This window comes from Poecilia formosa, unplaced genomic scaffold (genome assembly GCF_000485575.1).
Source record: "Poecilia formosa unplaced genomic scaffold, Poecilia_formosa-5.1.2 Scaffold338, whole genome shotgun sequence".
Classification (NCBI taxonomy): Eukaryota; Metazoa; Chordata; class Actinopteri; order Cyprinodontiformes; family Poeciliidae; genus Poecilia; species Poecilia formosa.
In genome coordinates, this window is record NW_006800277.1 from 122451 (window position 1) to 145544 (window position 23094).

The window sequence follows — 23094 nt, forward strand, 5'->3', positions numbered from 1 at the left end:
TTCTGCAGCTTCTTCAATAAAACTTTACAATATCAGAAATGCATTAAAATATGCAAATACAATTCCTTTCTTAAATAAGAAAATAAACATTTTATTGCCTAAAAATATCTTTAGTGAATGCTTGTCTTTAGTGGTCATTTGTACCAAAGAATGCATCTGCAGCTATAAATCCTCCTTTTTTTCATTTTTTAATTAATACATTCTTCCAGTATCAACATGTGAACAGTTCAGCTCTTTCTGAATGACTTAACAGCAGTATGGCTGATCTGGTCATCAGTTTTGGTTTTACCAATTCAAAATTGGACAAGAGAAGCTCCAACATAATTGGAGATTATATTTTTTTTTTGTTTGTTTTTTTTTACAGAATTTGATTAAATTAAATTACTCCTCTTAATGAGCTCTAAGTAGAACTTAGTGATAAAGTTTTTTTTTCTGTTAAAAGCAAAATGTACACACTTTTGAACAGTTTAGGTTTGATTGCTGCTCTCAGTGTGTTGTTTTTTCAGCAAATGGCCTTTTTGTTGTATGTTTACTCCAGCTAACAATGAATCGATTACTGAATTCCTTGACGATTATGTCAGTACTCGATTAATCAAGATTAATCCGATGAATCATTTCAGCCCTAATGTTTTCCTTATTTTTTCTTGATTCATAGGTTGCATTATTACTAGTTTGTAAACATAACTAAAAATTTAACTCAAACTGATAAGTTAGCATATATGTACTTCTTTCACTTATTGTTCCCTGCTGGATTAAAACAATAATTACTCATAATCCTTGCTGTTCATCCACAGAGAATGCTGACATGTGAGGAGTTGTCTGGGATCCTGAGATAAGCCGACAGGAAGTATGCTTACTCAGATGAACATCATGGTGACAGTGGAAATTATCTGAATACATGTTTTATCTGAGTCTTTAATAAGATGATTCCCAAAGCATCCACCCATTTGACCTTTATTATCCTCACAGCTACTCCTCCAACGAGCTGCACATCCCAAATGTGGAAAAAACTGTTTCTTCTAAACAAAGGATATCCTTTGGACAGGGCAGAGCTGTCCTCATACGGACGGACAACTATAGAAACGGGCTTTGGTGCAACCAACATGTTTGTCTGTTCATCTACCTCCTTTTTTTAATCCAAAGGTTATGGGCTTGTTAAGTCATCATAATTAGGGTTGATAGAATTATGTCCTCAAAATTAAAAAAAAAAACAAAAAAAAAAACTCCCTCATATTTCATGTGAAGACCATACAAAACATGACAATCAAATATCGAATGAGTAAAATATGACAAATGTCAGCTGCCTTTCATTTCTGAATAACCTGGGAGACGTTTAGTGCCTCCATCTGGGCGATAGGAACCAGATCTTTAGGCAGAGAAGAACTGTGGAGCTGTTTTTGGAGCCTGCACGTACGCGACACTGTGAGCAAAGGTTCCCCTCATCCGTCTGCCTCTGTCTGCTGACAGGTTGGCAGGTAAATATAAACACAGTGGAAGGATTAAACCTTGCTGCCAGTAACCGTGGCAGCAGGGGCCACGGAGTCACTTTGCAGACAATTAGCTACACAATAGGTGACGCAAAAAGGGACAAACAGTGATTTCCAGGTCTGAGTGGGGTAATAGTTTAAATAGCTTTGTTTACAAAGGCATGCTTTTGTTCTGACAGACAGATAGACATCAGGAGGCTCAGGTGCTCGGGTGGGGAAAGGGCAGCCACCGGTTTGCTGTTAAAGACACAACCTAAATGGGATGTATGTATAAATATTTCAAATTAATAGCCACATGAGGTCTGAAGCAAAAGTTTAATAATGTTCAACACTTGGTTGGTTTTGTTTCTTTAACAATGTAATTGGAAACAACAGAAAAGAGTGCAGAATACTGACATTTTGTCGAGTAAAAGTACAAAAATATGGGCCAGTGGTGAGGGTGGCTTTTAAATCCAGAAATGCTTCCTTGTTCAGAGCACACTGTTAAAAAAACAGAGCATTTTAGTTTTGTCCACAGGTGCTCTAGGTGCACATCCCTGCCATCAAATAGTTTATTTTCATATATTTACAAAAAAAAAATGCTGAGAATGACATGTTGAATATAATGTGTGGCACAATTTTCAGGGTAAAAGAACTAAGCAGCTTTCAAATAAATTTCAGTAGATGAATATTAAAGACATAACTGGGGAACTATGTATTGTACATTCTATTTTTTTATATTCAACACAGTGCCTTGCAAAAGGTTCATATGTCTTGAGGTTTTCAACACAGTTCTATGCGAGATATCCACAAAAATTAAAGGATAACTGTGAAATAAAGGGGAATGTTACATGGTTTTCAAAATGAAATCGTTAACAAATAGAAATCTGAGAAATGTGGTGTGCAGTGCATTCTGCCCCCTTTACGAGGATGACCTTAAATAAACTGAAATCAATTGCTTTCAAAAGCACTTTAACTAGTAAATGGACTGCAGAATGGGATGAAGGCTTGCTTATCGCATCATATCAGAGAAACAGTTACATGATGAAGCTGCTTGTTGCTGTTTTCTTATGCAGCGAATCGGGACTTTGACTGGATGCTAGTTAAAATGACAGAGTTTTATCCCTTTACTTAAAGGTTTCTCATTATAATGTTAAAAATCTGCAAAAACAAAAAAAGAAATAAAAAGCATCTACATATTTTTTGTTTAACTTGTCTGCCACTGCACCCAAGCACCTAAACTCCAAAAGCAAAGAAAGAAAAATTAAGCATTCTTTGCTCATTTGCGCCCATTTAAACCACAGATGTTCAACCATACAGAATCTGTTTTAATTAGAGGAACTGCCGATAATTTCAGTGACAAGAAGTGAAGAAACTGACAGTGATAAACCCAAAAAGATGGGTATGCCTGTAATGGCAGAGAAAGATGGTGCATCGCTCCAAAGGGGATAAATACTAAATTAATTCATGTTTTCAGATTTTCATTTGGAGAACAAATTAAAAACCATGCATCATTTTCCTTCCGCTCCAAAACAATCTCAACTTTGTGTTGCTCTATAACATGACATCCCAACAAAATATAAAATACATGGAAGTTTGTGATTATTACATGACTAAAAATGTGGGAAATACTAAAAAAAACATTTTGCTAGTCATTGTACATGAGCTCAAAATGAGAAACCTGCATAATCCCTGTTGTAAATTCCTTCCACGAGCTTTCGCATCTAAATATTTACTTCATCTCCACGTGTATTTCCTTTGGTTTAACCCAACATTCTGGATAGATCTTGCTTCTCCCTGAGAGGAAAACACAAAGAGAAAAAGTGAATTAGTGGTTGTTATTGTTGATGATGTGAGGAGGAAGAGGGTCAGGCTCTCATGCTAACATGCCTGGTCCATCTTCACAAAGTTGGTGACACTGTACCGTCTCATGTTTATTTAAAGAATACACTGTATATTTTATTTATGATTTGTTTTCCTTTCTTTTTTTTTTTACACTCACAATATTCTCCAAAAGCCCTTAAATAAATAATGAAAAAGTCAGCAGCAAAATTCAGTTAAATTTGCCCCCTTTGTGACAGAATGCTGATACTCACTGTGGGGCAGGAGGGTTGACAAAGCGCTGCAGGTCCTGGATGTGCTTGGCAATGACTAATGGTCAAACAGAGAAAGAAAAATGATGTGTCATTATCATTAAACATAAATGCTCCAGGTTGTTATGAGCATTGTGATGTTAAAGTGTGAATAGAACATGTTGTAAATCATCTGTGTATTCCAAATAGTAATGGTTTTGAAGGGACCAATGGTATTATTTATAATTTGGACTTAATTGATACAAGGAAGGGTTATGGAAAGAGGGGAGTTCATCCTTATTTACATGTAGATTCTGTCTCAGGAAGTCAGAGCCGGGTTTAAAGCTACTGCAAAAATAAAATGAGATGGGATGAATTTCTGATTACACCCAGTTTAAGAACCCGAGAAGGTTGGGTTAAAAATCAGAATGTGACTCTGAAGACTGTTGCCATGGAGACCATCAGAGGAACTGTTCTTCTGAACATCCAAAATGTTTACATATAAAATACTCCTGAAAATGGATCACAAAATTAACAGATATAACCAAAACATAACATTTTGGGGGGGTTGGTCTTACCTGAACCACCCGCCTGTCCGCTTGTTCTTCCTCCACCAAACACAGACCCGGTTCCAACATTCCCACTTCCAGTAGGTGGTTTCCCTGGCACACTTCCTGTCTTACTTTGCCCTGAGTTGCTGCTCCCAAGACCAAAATCAATCCAAGGTAAAGATGGTGATGAACTGACTTTACCAGCTGAACTGCCAGAGCCACTCGACACAGATGACGATGCCAACCCGTAGCCTGCTGAGCTTTTCCCCCCTGAAGCTGGACTGTTTAAACCCGTCCCAGCCGAACCTTGGTTTAGTCTGGATCCCAAAGGCCCAACTGACGACCCAAAGGATGGCAGGTTTCTCCCACTCTCTGCTGGTTTGTCTGGTTGTGTCCCGCTTGAGCCAAGAGTTGACCCAAACGATCCCGGGCCTGAGGGTCTGTTAATTCCTGAACCAACGCTCATGCTTGGATTTAACCTGGGTTGCTGGAGGGTTGAACTTATTAAGCCTGTTCCAGCTGATCCCTGCTGATTAAATGTTGACCCAGTGTTACTGAGGCTTGATCTTGAACCATAGGATAAGAAGGTTGAACTTGCTGAGCTTGCTCCTGTGGATCCAGCCCTATTGAGTCCTGACCCAGCACTACTCTGGCTTGAACTTGACCCAGCTGTTCCTGTTCTACTTTGACCTAAACTGGAAGAACTGGAAAGGGAATAGCTGGAACCACCACCGTCTGACAAGCCAGTCCCGAATAGGTTCTGTATGGTCGACGGTGAGCCCGGGCCCCCTCCGAGGTATCCACCAAATGCATTCTGAAATAAAAAGACAGCAGCAAATGAAAGTGCCCATCAAAACAATGCAGGGACAACAATAATGGCAACAGGTTCAGCTCTCTGTTTCATCAAACATGGAGTCCTTCAGCTGTTCTTACACAACATTTAGCAGCTTCAGCTCTCTGTGCTCCCTCTGTTCCCTCTGTTTTAATATATCTCAAAAGACAATTCTACAACACTTATGAAGAGCATGAAACTCAGCTAGGGCGGTCATTGTCTTCCTACATTGTCTTGAATTCTCCGATAACTGATTTTTTTGCTTGTTTAGAATAGTTTCCAACCTTTACTTCCTGTTCACTACAGCCATGTGCAGCATCAACATCTGATTAAATAACTGCGTAGCTTGATTGATTCACTCCAAACCACCTGATGGAAACAGGCTTAATTTCTTTCTTTCTTTCTTTCTTTCTTTCTTTCTTTCTTTCTTTCTTTCTTTCCTTTTTTTTTACAACATTTAAAACGTTTGCTCAGAATTTGCACAACAATTGGGTGGAGATAGAATATAGCTAAGGGGACATTGTGTAAATGTTCCTTGTAATTATTTACATCAATCTCTGCTCTGGGTTTTGAATGTAGTCAATAAAATAATCCATTGTAGAGATTATATTTTCAAATGATTTGTGTTCTTCACTGTATTTTGTGTAAAGTCAGGAGGAATCTAAAAGACTCCTCAGTGGTGATTCTTACCCTTGCCATGCATGATGTGTTGAGTTGCATTAATTTGCCTTTCAGGTCATCCATAACTAAGTCTTTGTACTTCAGTTTCTGAAGATGGAGATTATTTTCACTAGTCAGCTTCATCTTGTCCATCAGCAGTCTCTCCTTCTCCTGATCGTGTTTCCGCTGAAGCTCTTCTCTGCTGCGTTTGTGCTGCTCCATAATGCCCGTGCGATTTTGGGTGAGTTCGCGATAGTCCTCAGAAAGCCTCCAGTTCTCTGCCTTTAGGCGGGTGTTCTCGATCTGCATGTCTGACACCTGCTCTCCAACCACGTTCAGATAGTGCTGCAGCTTGTTCTCCACTTCACGGGACAGGCTGGTGCAGTTGGTGTGGATCTGCTCCAGGTGCTCCTTCTGTTTTGCGCAGGTGAGCTGGAACGCGATGTGCTTAGGGAATAGAGAGTCGATCTTCTCCAGGAAAGCCTTAGAAACGTCGGAGACAGGAGCCAGCAACTGGGAAAACTCGTTCTTAGCGTTTTGCTTGAAGACGTCCAGCTCTTTTTCCAGAATGGATTTTTCTTTCCTGAGAAGGATAGCTTCCAGGAGCTGGTTGTCCCTCTCTTTAGCAATCTGTTCCTTTTCCAGAGTCATTGACCTCATTGTTGCAGTAAAGTTGGAATCCAAAAACTGAAGTCTAATTTTCATTTGCTCAGTCAGCAGTCCACAGTTACAGTCCCCAGCAGGCTGGACAGCTTTAAACACAAAATATCAGTGAATAAAGGCAGCTACTGTTTCAGATACATACAGATATTACAGAGATTAGAGTGTTTTTGGTTTAAATAAAACATTTTGAGTTTGAATAAGTATTATACTTACTCATAGGGCGGCTTGTCATACATGTCATTCTGCATTTCATCAGCTCCATTTCGTAATGTTTCTGTTTAAACAGTAAGAAAAAAAAAACATTAGTCTCTCATTCTGTGAAGGATTGTCATTGAAATATAATGAGGATGTTGAGATGTTTTTTTTTCTTCTCTTTTTGAGATTGTTGTGGCCCAAAATATTTTGCGGCACGTTTTTCAAAATGTTGCAGTCAAAGTTGAAAATTTTTCTTTAATGTCACAGTTTGATGTCACAAAGGTGATTTTGCTGAACTTAAACATCCACAAAACAGACAGGATTTAACATAATTAGTAACTAAAGTGCAAAGACTATTTCCAAGTACCTTCTTGAAATTTTACCTTAATACAAATAAAATCAGGTCCTGAGGAGTTGTCAAAGTGCAAAAGAGGAATCCCATATCTCATGTTCGGTAACACTTTATTTGAAAGGTTGTGCATAAGACTGACATGACACTGTCATAATTATGACATAACACCTGTTATGAACATGTAGGAGTCTTCATGAATGAATGTTTGTCATGAAGGTCATTCAGTAAATAATGATACTTTTAATGCAAAGGTGCCACTTTTAATGGACTTTTAATGCAACTTTTAAAGCAACTTTGCATTAAAGTGTGATTATTTACTGAATGATCTTCATGACAACAGTCATAAACATTCATAGAGTCCTTCGTGTCCATGACTGTTATGTCATGTTTATGACTGTGTCATGTCAATCTTATGCACAACCCTTCAAATAAAGTGTGACCAACTGTTCAACACTACAAACACTACATGTATTTACAAACTGCAAATACATGTAACACATGTATAATACATTGCAATGCACGTAAAGTTAAATTAAAGTTAATTCAATAATAGGAATCAATTTAGCATAAAATTAAATACAAACATTGTTTGAAAAAAAGAGAGGAACAAAAGTTGATAAAAGCCATTTATACCATAAACTCTATTGAAACGAATGACTTTTTTACTTTAAAGTGAAAGCCACTGATTTGTAAAAATCAGCTGAAAGGAAATCCTCAAGCTCATGATGATAGATTTGAGTCAAAAAATCAGGACATATTTAAGGCCATTTCAAAGAATGATAGAAGGCATTCATATCTTTTTTTTTTTGCACACTGGATCTGATCTTGTGAATTACATTTTTTTTTATCTTCTCTTCTACAAACACAAAAAAATATTCAGCTGGACGAAAAGTTCAGTTCCCCTAAACACAATATTGAGTAACACACACAAACATCTACAGAAACATGGAAAAATAATTGCATTTCCACTTTTATGTTGTTGTTTGTGCGTAGATGTGTGGCTACGCCTCTACACGTTCCTAATTTTGGAACACCTTCTGTTTCCTCAGTGTGTATATTTAAACTCTGTAGAAACAGCTCTCAGTGGAGCTGACAAAAAAATAAATACATCAACCAATAAGTTACAGTAGTCAGACTGACAAACGGGGGAACAGTCTACATGTGGAATCAGCTCACAATAGAACGTAAGATGCATTTAATCGGGGCTGGACATGACATGTGGGAAACCCCACCACCTTCCTACCTCAGCCCAAAATTCCTGTGTGCCAAATGCATTAAAAGTATATGTGAAATATTATTATTATTACTGTTTAACCAGGAAGTCCCACTGAGATCAGAAATCTTACAAGCGAGCCCTGGCCAAGTCAACAGGCAGAAATAAAACCAAAGTAATACACAGACAGTAAAACAAATGATTGGACATACAACATCCTACATTTACTGCATTTACATCCTAAAGTCTTTAATGGATGTTTTGATGATTATTCAAATACTCTGATGCAGGAAAGGAAAATGGTATTTTTGCCAAAATCTCCCAAAGCTCTCAGAGTACTGCTGGCTGATAAAAGACATGAGTGGTATTGGATATTTATTGTAAGACACATTAATAAGATGGAAATGTCGATTCCTCAACAATTGTCTTTCACAAGCTTTTGAGAAATACTGCTGCAAACTGTTTGTGCAGAACGTCTTACTCTGAATATAACCCAAAATGCATTGCTTTCTGTATGTTCAGGTTTTTGTAGAAACACTACATAGGCTCAGTTTTCCTAAACATGCATTATTATTATTATCATCATCATCATCATCATTATTATTATTATTATTATTATTTATTTATTATTTATTTATTTATTTATTTGATTATTATTATTTTTAAGCATTTTACACCAAAATTTTACACTAGTTAACAATGTGTTCTCTATTTTTCTTACCATCTCCATGGTCTGGAACTTGAAAATATCGATGGACCTATTGACTAAGATCTTCAGCTGAGCCAGGTCGTAGTCGTTCTTAGCCTTCTCAGTGAGGGTTGCGTTCAGGAGGTTGGTGAGGTTCTTCCTCTGGTTGTGCAGGGCGACGTTTTCAATGGAGATTTGGCTGAACCTCTTCTCCAGGTCCTGGTCAGGAGTTGAAGAGGCAGATACCTGCGTGTTCCCATAGATCAGAAACAGCACAAGACTGACTATGATGAGAGACTGGATGAGAGACGAGAAGAAGAAGACGATGCGCATGTAGTAGCCACAACTCTTGCCCTTCGAACGGTACTGCATCTTCTTCTGAGCCTCTGGACTGAACTTGTTGACTTGGGAATAGCCGCTGCTGTACATCGCTGTCAATAAGTTACAGAGCTGCCCAAGAGTTGAGATTACAATGAGCTGTCAGAAGAGTTCTGCTAAAGTCTTTCTCTAAGTAGGAAGACAACCTGCAGCAACTTGCAGGTTTAACACAGCAGACTCGTTTCACAACAAGCCAGTTTCCCGGCTCATGCAGGTCAGCTGTTTCCTCACTGCAGCAGTGAAAACACAATGATTGGTTGTGCATCAGGCTAAAACATGTGCAGGAGTTTATAAACCCCTCTGTCTACCCATTTTCCTTCAGGGGAAGTGGAGCCAGCTTCAGCCTCCCCCTCCTATTGGCTGCTTTAACCTTCGTGCGATCCTAACATTCTGTTTACTTCCCTCGTCCTACGGGTCAAAAACGATCCACCCTAACAAAAGCCCCCAAAGAAAGCAAATTAATTGAATTTTAAATCCAAAATCTGTTTTGCATGATGAAACAAACTGTTATTTATCAGTTCAACCCAGTTTAATTCATTTTTTATCATGCGTTTTTGTTATACGATACAAATATGGAATTGTTTTTGTTTTTTGTTTTTTTTTTTTGCGGCTGTTTGGTCTGAAGAAAAATTATTTCAGCCATCCCAAAATGACTGCAATCTTAAAAGATTCGTATGAATTTGATCAAATTCAGTATTATGCAGCGTTTGCATATGGCAATGAGACAATGACACTTTTATCTGACTTTTAAAGCAAATTTTAAAGCAACGTTGCAATTAAAGTGTCATTATTTACCAAATGACACTTCATAACAACAGTCATAAACATTCATAAAAACTTCATGTTCATAGCTGGTGTTATGTCACATTTATAACAGTGCCATGTCAGTCTCATGAACACTCCTTCACATAAAGTGATACCAAAATGACCCCTATATTTTAAAAGGATATTAAGGTAAATTTTGAAGATATTAACAAATAAATCTCTCACATATTCTTTCTCTCATTATTGTGGCGATTGGCAAATGGAAATTATTTTGGTAATTCTAACTGACCCTAAACAAGCCAAGTTTGGTCTGATTTAACTTCAGACAAAACAAAGGGGGGAAAAAGTGTATTTAAATTTCTAGTATGATCCACAGTTGAACGCTGCACAACGCTGGATATGTGGAGTCTCTCCATAAAGCTGTCAAAAAGATATTTATGGGATCATGACGAGCGTTTTCCGGTGCTCAGCATGAGAGAAGGACAAAGCCTTGTGTTGTTCTACTGGAAGTCTCCCCCTGCAACATCTTTGATGATCTGAGTCTCTTGTCAACATTTTGACGTCAATCCGCTTTCCTCTGTGGCAAACATGCACCGACACCATCCAGAGTGCAGAGCAATTGTTTCATTGTAGCAGTCGCCACTTTTCCTGCCATGCTTTCTTCACATGGCAGATCTGATCTGGAGAGGAAGAAACTAATCATGGAGGAACCGCTGGTGCCAAAGCTGCCCACGGTGACATCAAAAACATTTGGCCGATGACAGACAGGAATAAATAAGCTGAAGGAATGTGATATTTCCGATATATCTTTATATAAAATCTGTAATGTACGTTGGGGACAGGAGGAAAGGCCCTCTGTATAACGATGCTGATGTTGTTTTCATCTAGAAAAAGCAGAAGCAAACATGCCTGAAACAACATGGAGAAGTTTATTTTTCCCATAATTCTGACATATTTTAAAGAATATGAAGAAAGTCAGTTTGACAGGAAGCAATTGTTGTAATCATTAACTTACAGGTAGTTATTTAAAAAAACAGTGGTTTGATTACAAAGACTCATTCAGTTAATTAGAATATTATAAAAAAATTCATTTATTTCTGGAACTTCTTCACTAAGTGAAGCACATTATATAGATTAAACACACACAGCTGGATGTTTGAAAGCCTTTACTTCTGTTAATTATGATGATTTTCCACTTCCAGTAAATACATTAAATCAATAATAAAACATTTTTCATTCAGAAATGCAGGGCTAAATAAAAGGTATGCTTTAGGATGTTTATTTCAAACTGCACTTTTAATCTGACAATCAGGCCTCGTCAAAATGATGAAATGTTTTAGTTTATTGATTGTGACTGTTTGTTATATAAAGGTGGGATTTGACAGAACTGACATCTTTTTAATGAATCCGTAATAGTTTAATGAAACACCAGCTGACAGACATGAAGATCCTCACTGTTCCATCATGCTGGATTGGGCTTCATTAAGTCTATAACTATAAAATACTATTTTTAGCGTGTTTAGTGTTCATCTGTATCTTCTGGAGTTTTGTCTAGATAGATACAGCTGTTTTTGTCTTAATAACAGCAGATTAAAATTTTGTTTAGTCACATTTTTGTCCCCTTTTAAGATTTTGTTGAATTTTAGATGACTAAATCTTACTACATTTTAGTCGTTTATTCTTGAAAAACATTTCAATAAAATGTTGATAAACAGATAAATTTTTTTTAAAATAGATACTTTTTTTACATTGTTTTATTATGTTTTGATCAGAATCTCCCAGAAATAGAAATCATTTCTGTGTGACTGATTTAATAAAAGTTCATTTCTGCACCAGAAATGAATTTGATGTGAGTTTTGTGAACTCACATCAACAGCACAGCATGCTGCAGTAAGAGTTGTTTGAAGATTTCCAACTTTCCAAATCGGAGTTAAAAAGGTCAGAGGTCACTCCAGTCGATTTTCACTGCTTCAAACTTCAAAACTCTGAATTTTATCAATAAACAGACCGCAGCATTAGCTTTGACCGAATTAGTGCTATTAGGAATGTAAAGCCATTCCTTTGCATACTGCACTAATATTTTTATGTGCACATAATGTAACTTATATTTGCATCAAACATTCATTTATTCACTTATTCATTTATGTATGAAACTACAAACTCCATGCAGAAAGACCCCATGCTGGGGTTTGAACCTCAGACCTTCTTGGACCCACTATAAACCAACTACCACCAACTTTCCTCTGTGCTGCCAGTGAATTTAAACTTCAGGTCATTTTGCTGTTTTGTAATTTTCAAAATTCTAAATTAAACTTTGCTTCGGTAATGATAGTTCCTTGACCTGTATGTATGGATCATTTCAATCACTCAACTGTAATGAGACCAAAGATTCATTTGTAGAGTCACAGATCAAAGATCACACATGGGGAAATATTGAATTTATAACAACTTATATTCAAATGTTGAACAGTTTCAAACAAGTTCTACCAGCTAAAACACTGAGGACCAAGATGATCAGGACAAAAATGTAGAAGATTTTTAACGTCCAAGCTGACGCCTGGTGCTGGACATTTTCTCATGGACTCTCTGCCTCCTCCTACATTCTAAAGATGAATGGAACCATGATTTATCACTAAAATTACTTAAGTGTCACACTGTGACAGATTTTAGGGCTGTAAAGGCATCAGCAGTACCCCAACTCTCCCCAACTGACCTGAAGCATAGGCACCAACCTGCTGCAAAGTCTGGATCTTAGAAATAAAGTGGATGCTAACAGAACATGATTCCACTCAGACAAACTGAACAACCCGCTGACGTTATCGTAACGTGAGGAGGTTTGTGTAAGTCACCACCAGCAACGACTTTAGGAGAATGGAAGCAATTTTTATTGAAGGGTTTTGGAGAAGGAAGGATACATTTAAAAATAGGATGAGCTCATAAAGTCTTGTAATGAAAAACATGAATCCAAAAATATGTCACACAAGGACATACTGTCATAATGGGTGGTTGTGGTGGTGAGGAGAGGACGCCGAGACCCAGGTAAGATTGTGAAAATGAAGAATTTAATAATAATATGCTCAGAATACAGTCCAGGACAGGCAGCACGGCAGGAAACAAGCACGCAACTGATAATAAGGACTAAACGTGAGCAAGCACAAACCAGGACTTGGCAGTTCTACTGGAGAGTACAGGTAGTGGCGACTTGTATAAGACAGCAAAAGACAAGGACCCGACAAGGAACACAGACAACAGGTGGGTTTAAATACACACGGGGTAATTAAGGGAATGAGACACACCTGGGAAACAATCAACGGGGAAGACGCAGAGACAGACTCACGGAACAGGACTACACAGAAAAACTCAAAAATAAACACACAGAAACACGGATCGTGACACATACAGTAAAATCAAACAACGCAGAATTACTTTAGAAATGCAATAAAAGGGTTTGTTTCTTGGAAGGCCAAGTAAAAAAATAATATTTCCTGAGGAAGTAGGCTGGACACAGGGTGAAGACAAAGGGATGTCAGCCCTGTTTCCTACAACGTGTCTCCTAAGTGGTCAGATTTTTATCACTCTGTTAACGATTTCTGACGAAGATCCCTTTACTGGAAACAAGAGCTGAACTTTGATCCAGCTGTTTGTGAGAATAGAAACACTTGAGACAACATAAACAAGCCAAATCTGTATCACTCCTACACAATGAGGTGTGGAGCATCTGCTCCCACTCAGGTCCTGCTTTTTACACAATGTCCCGTTTACAGTTTGGAAATCACAGCGTGGAGGTGCTTAGGAACCAGAGCTCTATTGTGTTGTCAGTGGAGGGCATGAGAGCACAAAGAAAAGTGAAGTGTGTTTACTGTGAGGGTTTCCTGTCAGAGTAAGGCTGTTTACCAACCCTGAACTACATGTCTCCGCCATCGCTGTGATGCTTAGTTTATTTTGTCATGGAGCCAGATGAGCCTATTAATAAGAGCTCAACTGTTTCTGTGTTTGTTAGTAACTAGATTCCCAGGCACCAGATTGCTTTGTGTCTGCTGCGTGACTCTCTGTAGAGCCAGAAATGTCAAGTACCCAGAAAACATGAAGACATGAAGAGTTTCGCTCGGTTTTTATTTTATTTTTTACACGTCTTCTCCTTTGGGTATATTTCAAATGCACACAGAGATAAAAAGAAATAGATAAAGCTGGGGAGAAAGTTAAAAGAGAAAGAAGGAGATAAGAGAAGGGTTTATACAAAATAACACTCTAGAAGTCTGCTTCTCCACCTGCACAAAGAGAAAACAAACTAGAAACAGTATCAATCATTGAGAAGTACAAGATCCAGTAAATGCACAGTTTTTCAAAGAGTTTGATCTGGAGTGTCATTTTGTTGCTGTCAGACATATAGTAATGGTCATAACTTTTAATGGTAACACAAAGCCAAATGCTTGAAAGATCAGAGTTATGAGCTGTGAGTTCTAAGAGCTTAAAAGTTTCCAAAGATCCATTTTGACTGTATTTACAATCTGAGACAAAGTCTCACCATGTCAGAATGGTGAAAATGAGAGATGAAGCTGTGCTCAGTAGTAGTCTGGTGACTCTGAGAGAGCCGCTCTCTGACACCCACAAACAGGCCAACTTCAAAGTCACCGAACTTCCTTTTCTTTCCCGTTCTGATCCTCACTTTGAACTTAAAAGAAAAAGAGACAGAAGCTGCTTAGATGCTTACATACATCGAGCTGCTGACATGTGATTGGGTTCACTATTTACATTTTTAAGTGACTGAACTGTACATAATAAAGTGTCCACTGATTGGAAGACTTGGTTTCATTGCCATTTTTTGTCAGCAATGGTTAAAACTAAAAAATAAAAGAAGGCCTGCAGCCATCATCATTCAGTAAGAAGTTCATGGAGGTTCAGTGGTATAAAGGTTCTAATCTAGGATGAGCATGTGTGTCCAGTAAGTCCAGTAAGATTCATCTTTCCACCAGTGCAGAGTTTGCTGAGCAGTGCAAACTCTGCACTGAGTGAAGCATCCTGATCAAGTCTCTGTGTTGCCCAGGCAACCTGTCCTTGGTGACCCTGCCTCTCACCCGATGAATGGATGGACAGCCAGAGGTATACAAGTCTGATCAGTAAGTAGAACTGGACTACTTCACTCACTTCTAACATCTTCCAAAGGTTTTTATAAGTATAAAATCTGTTAGAAGGAACAAACATAAATAATATTGGGTCATAAAATCAATGACTACAAGTTATTATAGATTAGCATATTTTCTTGTGTTGAATTTTTGAGAAATCTCTATTGGTTTTTATGACAGCCTCAGCAAAGACTGCAGGAAGGTTAACAACAATATGTTGAGTAGAGAGCCAGGTTATGTAATTCTGTTAAAATGTTGGCAAAGGACATCTTGCCAACTTCCTGCAGCTGAAACAAACTGATATGGAGAGAGATTTCTCCAAGCTACCGGATAACAGAAGAAACTGAACACAAATGTTTTCAACACTGTCACTACTATTCATGTTTTTACTGCCCACCCACCACCCCCTGTTATTTGTTGAATGTTCTGTGTTATTTGGACTTCTTAGTCATTTTTAAACAAATTAAATCATCTCCAAATCTGATAATTTGTACCATTTTTAGTTCCTAGAGTAAAACTGTAGAACATCCCAAAGTTTAGAGCACATCCTCACTACAAACTTTGGTTGTAGTGAGGATGTGTTCTGAGCGGAGGGAGATCCCAAGACTGGCCACAAATCAGACAAGTTTTGACATGGACCACACTGCCACCTGGTGGAAATGAAAACTACTACAACCACAAGTGAATGAGCCGGTGAGAACGTTGCAGCACATAGCTGACAAGATAAACAGCTGTATGCAGAATTTTTACTTTTGAATTCTTTTTGCCGTTTAATTGAATCTATTTCTTTTGTCAGCAATATTTGATGACTGAATCCCACAAACAGTCGGTATCTGTAAATTATTCAAGTAGAGCTGTTGAAGCCGGATGCACATTTATCATGGATGACTTGAACAGAACTAAATCAAGAAATGCATGAAAAAAGCCTTTAAAAACATTCAATTATTTATGGCCTTCTAGTCTGAGATGTAGTTGAGCCCAGACAGCGACGACACATGATGTTCTGATACTTTTATTCATCTGTTGATGAGTTTCTGGGTTTCAGGGCTGCAGCAGTCTCCCAACAACCTCTCTTAGTGCAAGTGATGAGGTAAAGAATAGCATTCTTATTTTTTTAATTTAATTTGCAAAGCAAAGTAGCATTGAGCCATTTACAATAAGCCATTTACATTTAAATAAATAATCCCATATGCCATCAGAAATGTGCCTACAGTTTGAATTTCTTTATCTCCTGGATTAATTTCAAATTTAAAGGTTTCAGCACATCTTTGGATTAATTATTTAACTTTAAAAAGAACAAACACCATGAGCTGTGAATCAGTGTAATCAATCAATGATGTTATCTTCATCACCGTAAGATCTGAGCACCAAACCGGTGCTAATTTGTCCTCTACTTATTGGTTTTACCCGTACATAGGGAGGTAAGATTTTGTCATATTGTTATTTTTTTTGCTCTTATCTAGAAACAATTCTGTTACTTCAAAAAAAAGTTGCTGATGTAGCAGAAGGAATATCAAGGCATTTTTCTTATCATGGTATGAGTCCTGACTTCTTACACAAAATGAGACCCTAAGGACACTAAGCATGAAGGCTTAACTGCTCCGTGTCTTTGAGTTATGAGTAGCAAAAGCTTGACTTTTTTTGTTTTTGCCATTGACATTAAATCCTTTTAAACTCTGGAATGCCCCAGGATTTCTTTTCTTGTCCGTTTTTTTATCACTCCTGAAATGAGTCAGTTTATAACGTTCATCTAAAAATTCACAGTGTATCTTAACAGCTGCTACGAGGATTCCTGACCATTAGTTTGGTAATGTGAGGACTGGGAACCACACTTCCTGGAGTCTCTGGTGGTTGCTATGGCAACTGCAGCTTCAACTGGCAGACTGTTCAGCTGTTTATGTGCACATCCCAAAACCCCAGGCTCTCCTTTAAAAAGCAAGAAACATCTTCACTGGTGCACTTGCTTCAGTCAATCAATAAATCAATCACGTTTATTTGTAAATCACATTTCAGCAACAAGGCAGTTCAAAGTGCTTCACATCATAAAAACACCAAAATACCAAGTCAAAAAAAATAATCATGTTGAGAAATCAGTAACAAACATTACATTTTGTTTAGTGCCATTATTAATGACCAACTTATACACAACAATAAATTGGTCAATGTTTCATTTATTATGGTTCAAAACCAACAATAAGATGAGAGGGATTCATAATCATATCAGAAGCAATGACAGGCAGGACTTTGTTAAGGAAAGTTGTAGGAACTTCAGCTTAATTGATTTATAGTTTCTTCTAAGCGTTATTTTTTTCTGCATTGTTTATGTTTGGGAACAGAATTGATATTAGATAAGGTGCAGATGTGCAGATTAGCCCTCTTTTTTTAACTCTATTATTTCTACATTTTCTCTTCATTGAAGTTGGTAAAATCCCTGCAGGCCGTCTTAGAGTGGAGTTCAGGTTTGTGAGCCTGTCAGCTGTTGCAAATAAGGCTGGAGCATTGTTCATGTTTTCATTTATGATTTCTGCAAAAAATGTTTCCCCTGCATGTTTTAGTGTCGAGTGAGTTTTGCTTCAACAGTTTTAGATTAGTTTTTTCTTAGCATGTGAAAGAGCAACTTCTTGATGAAAGCATATTGGTTTTCCTTGTCAAAATTAATCTATTGAAATATTCAGAATTGAAAGTTTTGGCCATTGTATTTTATAATATCTCAATCCGTCTATAATTAAACTAATTCACCAATAATATTAGTGGGATAAACCCACAAGGCTTCCCTCCAGTGATTTGACTTATTGTTGCTTTGCTCCACAGTATCTGGTTTCCCAAATCACACCTGGGCGTTCAGGCCTGAAGAAAGGCGTCTCTGTACTGAGGGACACACAGACTGGAGACGGGCTGAAGTTCTCAGCCAGATGGAACAAAGACAAATAAACAATCTGATGCCAAACGATGTGCACAGTTCATGCTCTATGTAGAAAGAGTCTGCTTTCTGTTGTCTCTCTTCCAGCTTGTCCAGGGAAAATAAGCATTGAAGACTCCATGGTTTTTCTCAGTATTTATTTTAATGGGACAGTTGAAATGGTACTCACAGCCCAGGTACTCTACACAAACAAATAAAAACGTAATGTTAACAAAAGAAGCTGGAAAGAAAAGCAAAATATTATGGCGAGCTGTCTGTAAAGTTACACAGTGAAATATTAGCAGCAATAATTTGGGTTATTGAGCTTTTCATTAGAGAAAAAAAATTGTATGAGCATTTTTCCAGAGCCATATTTTCACCATGTTATCCATTGTTTGATTTACAAATGTCACAGTTCCAAACTAAATATTTAATTACCGAGTTAAGCATTTAGTTTGTTAACTAAATATTCAGATTGTACCTAAATATTTAGATTGCTATAGCTAAATATTTTGCGCATATGCTAAATATTTAGCTTGGTAATTCATTATTTTGTTTGAAAATGGTGCATTTAGAAATGAATGAAACTCCTGTTTTCTTTCTCTTATGAGGGACTAAAAAAAGAAAACAAAATTATTGCTGTGTCATTTGTGAAGTTTGACTGTGTAACTTTACAAATGACACCTCAAAATAAAAAGCCAAGAAAATACTTCAGTCAGCGTTCTGGCTCAGTATCCACTCCAAACAATATCAGCTGCTTTAGTTCAAATTTTACAGTTTCTTATAGTTTGTCATCAGCAAAGTAATGCATGAAAAGTCCATGATTTCTAATACCAACCATAACCTTAGCAAAGTCTTGCCAAACTTTGCTAAGGTTATGGTAACAAAGGTAACAAAATAAGTTCTAAAATGTAAAATGTTTCAGTGGAGCATGATGGGAATTTAATCCTGAAATAGAAAGAATATAATTTGACTGGAAAGATGAGTTTTTATACACAGGAAACGGTCCGAACATGGCTTTTTCTACTACATATGAAACCCGATTAATTGGATTCAGTACAAATCCATGTTCCTGCTTAGCCCAGAAATAGCTGGGCTGCTGCAGCGTGTGGGAAAAAGGATCTTTACTCTGGACATCGTCAGGTACAGCGGCTTTCCAAGCGTTCCCACCAAATGCCGAAGAGAAACCTGGAGGGTCAATCCCTCTTGTGTCTCTGTGTCTTGAGCGCAGTAGATGTTTTCCCTCTGACCTGCACAAAAGGCCTCTGTTTTTGTTACCAGGTTTGTCCATTCCTCTGGGGTCAAAGGTCACCATGGTCTCAGGGTGAAGCTGTCACTGCAAGTCTAAACATCTGACATCCATCAGAGCGTGACGACAATGCCACGCCTGTGAGAGGGCTCCACAGGCTCTCCTTGACCACTGTGAGTGAAGAAGTCTTTTTTATTTTTCCTACATGCTGATGCAGCTGAGATCGGGTTTCACTGGGAGTTTCACTGGGGGATATCTGGGGCTGAGGCTGGCAGAACATTGTACATGGAAGGGTTAACTTTAATGGCTGAAAAGTTGACTTAATTCATTCCTAGACCTGCCAACAGGTGAGGTCTAATGACCCACCCTGCAGACTTAAAGCCTGGCAACTCAAAGCTGCTGAAAATTTGGGACTACTATAAATTCAATTGGCAGAAAAAGAAGCTGATTAACTGAATAAGATAAAATTTTGTTTAAAGTGTGCCATCGAATTCCTTTGAAGTGTGTTTCAAGATTTACAGAGTAAATATAATGACATTTTCTAATAACAGGAGAGCTAAGGTAGCCACTGGCTAGGAGGGGCTGCTAAGATCTGACCTAGTGAAAATCTACTCAATATATGAACTATGACTAAACAGCCAAGCAAATACTGAGGTTTTGGTCATTTCTGCTATTTTTCAACATTTAATCACTTTTTAGCTTCATGTGCTGGAACTACCAGCAAAGGCCTGGTGAACTACCAGGATTCTCAGCAGCTAACAACCAGCAAAAATGGCTTCAAGTTTGACAAAAGGCATGGAAAAACTAAAGCTAACATCGAATGCCATGTCAGAATAACTGAGCACGGTGGTGAAGCAACAAACAAGTCTGATGCATTTTATTGGAGAAATTCAACAACTGAAAACAATTATCAAAGAAAAGGAGAAGATAGAAGAGCTGAGAAACGGCTCAGAAATACATACGTACACACAAGGGCAACAGCAGAAGAGTAGAAAGGGGAAGACACACCACCAGAGGAACTATTTTCTCCTGAGCAGCAACACATCAAGTTCTTCAGCAGTAAAGGCATTGCTGCTTGTAACACATTGCTGGAAAAAGCAAAATACAAACTCAGACAAACAGAACAAAAGATCAAATATCATCGTTTGATTTGAGTACAAAACACAAAACTGAAAAAAAGAAAAAAAAAAAACTTGAGGGCACAGATGTGTTTGTGAATGAACACCTCACAAAGAAGAATGCAGAGATTGCTTACCAAACCAGGATTCTGAAGAAGGAGAGAAAACGACAGGCCACACGAACTAGGAGTTATGAGAACTGATAAAACTTAGAGGTTCTCCTGGGTAAGATAATGTCCAAACCACCAAAAATGTTTCTGAGCTGGAGAAATACATGTAAACAACATTAAAAACCTGGAAACAGATAGATGTTCCAGGAAAACTCTGGTACCAAACAAATAAACAAAACTGGTTTTTGAGTGTGTAAATCAAACTAATGTACCTTCCACCCTGCAGGAGGGCAGACTGACTGCCTGTGCAGTGGACTGTGCTGGACAGAATGAGGCATCCCAAACACTCTTGAGATGCTGAATTGGGATACAGCATCATGTAAAATATACACTGACTTTCAATTATTAACATACAGGAAAAGATCAGACAATTTTCTATCAAATTACGTGTTTCTGAAGTCGTGACCTTTGAACCGACAGCTGGAAATTCTGTTGCTCCCAGCAAAGAAAGAAGGAATGAAGAAACGTCCTACTGCCACAGTATCCAGCGTTACGCCCACACATGAAAACATGGAGTAAAAAAAAAAGATCTGATGGCAGCTTCCAGTTCAGAGACAGGCAACAGATTAAAAGGCTGAAACACCAAAGCTCTGAAATGGAACATTAATTATGTTAGTTTATCAGCAGGAGATTTTTTTAAAGAGATCAAATGTTCTCTGGAACTAGTTTTAGCTGGAAAGCCAAACTTGCCCTTTAGTTCTAAATGTCCACTAAATGTCCAACTTTCCACAAGAAACACCCAAATCAACTGTTTCTAAAGCAAAGAGAGAGGTGGGAATGAAACAGTCTTTTTTGCAGCAGTGATTTTCTTTTCATCCACATCTAAAAGCCCAATGTAATTCCATATCTATGCCCAATAGCTTGCTTTATTCCTTTTCTTCATTTATTATTTATTACTCATTTTCTTTGTTGCAACTATTTCTATATTTAGTTTCCCAGCAGCAGCAGTGAGTGTAAAACATGTTAAATAACTGATGGCACTGATGGTTAAATACCAGGCGCTGCTGTTTTATGTCTTGCTGGTTGTGACTGTTCATTTTGGCCATAGATACTTTTACATGGTGTAGCTTGTCATAACTTTTTTTAACTTCATAATTTTACCTGATTTACATTTATTAGAAACATCTCAAATGATGGTGAATTTTAAAAACAAGATTTGGTTACACACAGGCACATCCATTTATTGTGAATTTTTTCCTGTGCTGGAAGAATCTGTACAATTTATTCTGCCTAAAAGCATACAGGCTCAAACATATGAATCTTCACTGACAGTTGGTTGGAAATTCTTTAGGAATTTGAACCTCTACCATAACCATTTACAGACATATTCAATCTATTAGTATACATTATATGTTAGATTAAAAATACTATTTAAAATAAACAACCTTTAAAAAGGTATTAAACAAACTTTTCTTTAAGCCTACTTTTTTTACTGGTCTGATGTAATGTTCTAATTTTAAATGTCATGATTTCAATGACTGTAAGTGGAAAATCATCCTATTTAACAGAAATAAATACTTTCAAACATCCATGTGTGTGTAATTAATCTATTCAATGTGTTTCACTTAATGATAAAGTTCCTGAAATAAATTGACTTTTCAATAATTTTCTATTTTATTGAGTGGATCTGTATGTCTGATCCCTCTTCTTGGCACAACTGGAGTTAACTGGTTTGAGTTTATACTGACCACACAAAGCCAGTCCCACTGACTGATGAGCACACTCAAGTTGGAACAATAGTCTCCAACCTTTATACTCCAACCTCTATACTGATCAAATTTGAATTAAACCATTATGAAACATAACTTATTCTACAGGCATCACAAATCTGAGTTTAAATTACCTCTGAACTCTCCCAGAGTGATAAAAGCATCAAGCTTTATCAAATTTGAAGATTATTCTTTGGCCAAGTTGCAAAATATATGATAAGCTGGTCGACCAAGTTCAGAAACAATTCAGAACTCTATGGGGAAGCCAACTTGAGAGACACTACATGAAAGGTGTTTGGAACACTCTGGAATAAAAGAAAAATAACATTTGTGTTAATATTGTACTGATATTGTGAAGAAAAAGGCATTGATAAGGTCAAGGTATTTGGTATTTCTACTTCCATTGGATTGAGATGAGGCGCTCATCATCAGTCTGTTTCAGAGTAAAGCTAACTGAAAAAAATTATACTGTCATCTAAATTCTTTCCAATCTTTTTATAAACTGGAAAACAAAACAGCCTAATATTAGGCCTTGAGGGACAACTTTATTTTTTTCTGAAAACTGGACATATAGTTAGCTTCTAGCCTAGAGACTCCTTATTAAAAGACACCAAAGAGTCTGGGTCTTTTTCAAACGTATTTTGAACCTCTCTAACTTTATTGTTCCTTTGTATGAGGTAGACATAACCTATCAGTAAAGTAGTGATAAGTCAACTCAACAGCAACACAACTTCTGTGTCTTCAATTATTATTGTTTTTTGTTGTGGTTTTGGAATGAGTAACACAAGTATGAGACATCAGTAACATCTGGCTCCACCTGAACTAGGGTGGAAGTGATTGTTGATGCAAGCGCACTAATAATGCTTATTTCAGGTCACTGAGCTAATTTACCTAAAGGCCTGTTCAGACCTGGTATCAGCTTTAAAGTGAAGTTCATATCTGACATTAAAAACCAGAGATGAGTAGAACAGCAAAAATGTACATACCATAT

The 23094-nt window shown here is 37.5% G+C and overlaps 1 protein-coding gene across 1 annotated transcript; it reads right to left on the reverse strand.

Annotated features, from left to right (window-relative positions):
• Positions 1–1783: 1783 nt before the first annotated feature.
• plvapa (plasmalemma vesicle associated protein a) lies at positions 1784–9367 on the reverse strand. Its single transcript, XM_007573787.2, has 6 exons — positions 8726–9367; positions 6458–6518; positions 5612–6333; positions 4117–4903; positions 3563–3617; positions 1784–3263 (listed from the first exon to the last, which is right to left on the reverse strand). Exons 1-6 carry the CDS (start codon positions 9119–9121, stop codon positions 3230–3232), a joined length of 2055 nt encoding a protein of 684 aa, XP_007573849.1. The 5' UTR covers positions 9122–9367; the 3' UTR covers positions 1784–3229.
• Positions 9368–23094: the final 13727 nt, after the last annotated feature.

Excerpts from the sequence above, each read along its gene's own strand:
- plvapa (XM_007573787.2), bottom strand. The coding sequence starts at position 9,121 with ATGTACAGCAGCGGCTATTCCCAAGTCAACAAGTTCAGTCCAGAGGCT. Across the intron at positions 6,334-6,457 it reads TATGACAAGCCGCCCTATGA|CTGTCCAGCCTGCTGGGGAC; the intron begins GTAAGTATAATA and ends TTGTGTTTAAAG. Across the intron at positions 3,264-3,562 it reads GTCAACCCTCCTGCCCCACA|GGAGAAGCAAGATCTATCCA; the intron begins GTGAGTATCAGC and ends TTTTCCTCTCAG.